This window comes from Eimeria mitis, genomic scaffold, assembly GCF_000499745.2.
Source record: "Eimeria mitis Houghton genomic scaffold, Emh_scaff2634, whole genome shotgun sequence".
NCBI lineage: Eukaryota > Apicomplexa > Conoidasida > Eucoccidiorida > Eimeriidae > Eimeria > Eimeria mitis.
The window spans coordinates 5,887-7,677 of NW_013570975.1; the positions used below are offsets into that span (position 1 = coordinate 5,887).

General features: G+C 49.6%; 1 protein-coding gene across 1 annotated transcript in view; it reads right to left on the reverse strand.

Annotated features, from left to right (window-relative positions):
* Positions 1 to 1,791, reverse strand: part of EMH_0056600 (uncharacterized protein) — a gene marked incomplete at both ends in the record, with an annotated part of 3,669 nt that overhangs the window by 1,525 nt on the left and 353 nt on the right. Inside the window, 2 exons of the mRNA XM_013497373.1 lie at positions 1 to 151; positions 1,373 to 1,670. Of these exons, the coding sequence (XP_013352827.1) occupies positions 1 to 151; positions 1,373 to 1,670 (449 nt within the window). The remainder of the gene's footprint in view (positions 152 to 1,372; positions 1,671 to 1,791) is intronic.

Below are 1,791 nucleotides of genomic sequence, written 5' to 3' on the forward strand. Positions count from 1 at the left end.
CTGTTGTTGTTGTTGCTGCTGCTGCTGGTGCTATTGCTGTCGTTGTTGCTCCTGCTGCTACTGCTGCTGCTGCTGCTGCTGGGATTCCTGCTGCTGCTGCTGCTGCTGTATCTGCGGCTGTGTCTTGGTTTTGTTGCGGCGCATCCTCTTGCTGCAGCAGAAGCAGCAGCAGCAGCATGAACAGCAACAGCAGCAGCAACGACAAAAAAAGGACAGCACCACAAGCAGCAGCAACAGCAGCAGCAGCAACAGCAGCAGCAGCAACAGCAGCAGCAGCAGTAGAAACACACGCAGCAGCAAAAGCAGCAGCACCAGCACCAGCAACAACAGCAGCAGCAGCATCAGGATATACAGCAGCAGCAGCAGGACACGCAAGGGCAGCAGAAGCAGCAGCAGCAGCAGCAGCAGCAGCAGCAGCAGCATTCAGTTGCAATCAGCAGCCGCCCAGCGGTACAATAATTTGTTTAATGTTTTTGTTTATAGAATAAATATATTTATTTATTTATTTATTTATTTAGTTATTTATTTATTTATTTATTTATTTATTTATTTATTTATTTATTCTTACCTTAATGAGCCCCTGATTGTGTTTAATATAAAAATTAAATTTATTTTTTCTTTTTCTGTTTTTTTTTTGTTTGTGGGTGAGATGACAAAAACAACAAAAAAAACCGTTGCGGCATATTGTGCTGCTCTTGTTTGCAAATACCTGCAGCAGCAGCAGCAGCAGCAGCAGCAGCAGCAGCAGCATGAGCAGAAGCAGCAGCAGCAGCAGCAAGTAGTAGCAGCAGCAGCAAGTAGTAGCAGCAGCAGGAAGCAAGCAGTAGCAGCAGCAGCAGCAGCAAACAGCAGCACCAGATGTAGCAGAAGCAGATAAAGGTCGAGATGCAGCAGCAGCAGCAGCAGCAGCAGACCTAGCAGCAGCAGCAAATGTAGATACAGCAGCAGATACAACAGCAGCAGCCATAGCAGCAACAAATACAGCAGCAGCAGCAGCACCAGCAACAGGAGCAGCAGGGGCAGCAGCAACACTAGCAGCAGCAAAAACAGCAGCAGCAGCAACAACAGCAGCATCAGCAGCAGCAGCAGCAGCAGCAGCAGCAGCAGCAGCAGCAGCAGCAATTACGCATGGTTTGCAGATGCCGTATTGGTGTAGAAGGGCACCAAAAGAAGGAATGAGTGAGCCTATTTCTTTTTTTATATTTTGTTTTATATTTTTGTTGTTTTGTTTTATTGCTTCTGCTGCTGCTTGCAGTTCTCTTACTGCTGCTAGTCGAGCTGCTTCGGGTGTATAGGCAGCTCCAGCTAGCTGCTGCAGCAGCAATGTCTGCAGCTGCAGCAGCAATACACAACCCCATGAACAGGGACGCACCATGCTGCTGCTGCTGCTGCTGCTGCTGATGCTGCTGATGCTGCTGATGATGCTGCTGATGCTGCTGCTGCTGCTGCTGTTGTTGTTGTCGGTGTTGCTGCTGCTGCTGCTGATGCTGCTGGTGTTGCTGCTGCTGCTGTTGTCGTTGTTGTTCTCGTTGTTGTTGTTGCTGCTGCTGCTGCTGCTGCTGCTGCTGGTGTTGCTGCTGCTGCTGTTGCTGATGATGATGCTGTTGCTGCTGGTGGTTGTAGTGTGGTTGTTGTTGCTGTTGCTGCTGTTGCTGTTGCTGTTGGCGTTGCTGCTGTTGCTGCTGTTATTGTTGCTGCTGCTGCTGATGGTGCCCCCAATGCTGCTGCTGCTGCTGCTGTTGTTGCTGCTGCTGCTGTTGCTGCTACCGCTGTTGCTGTTGCTGCTGCTGC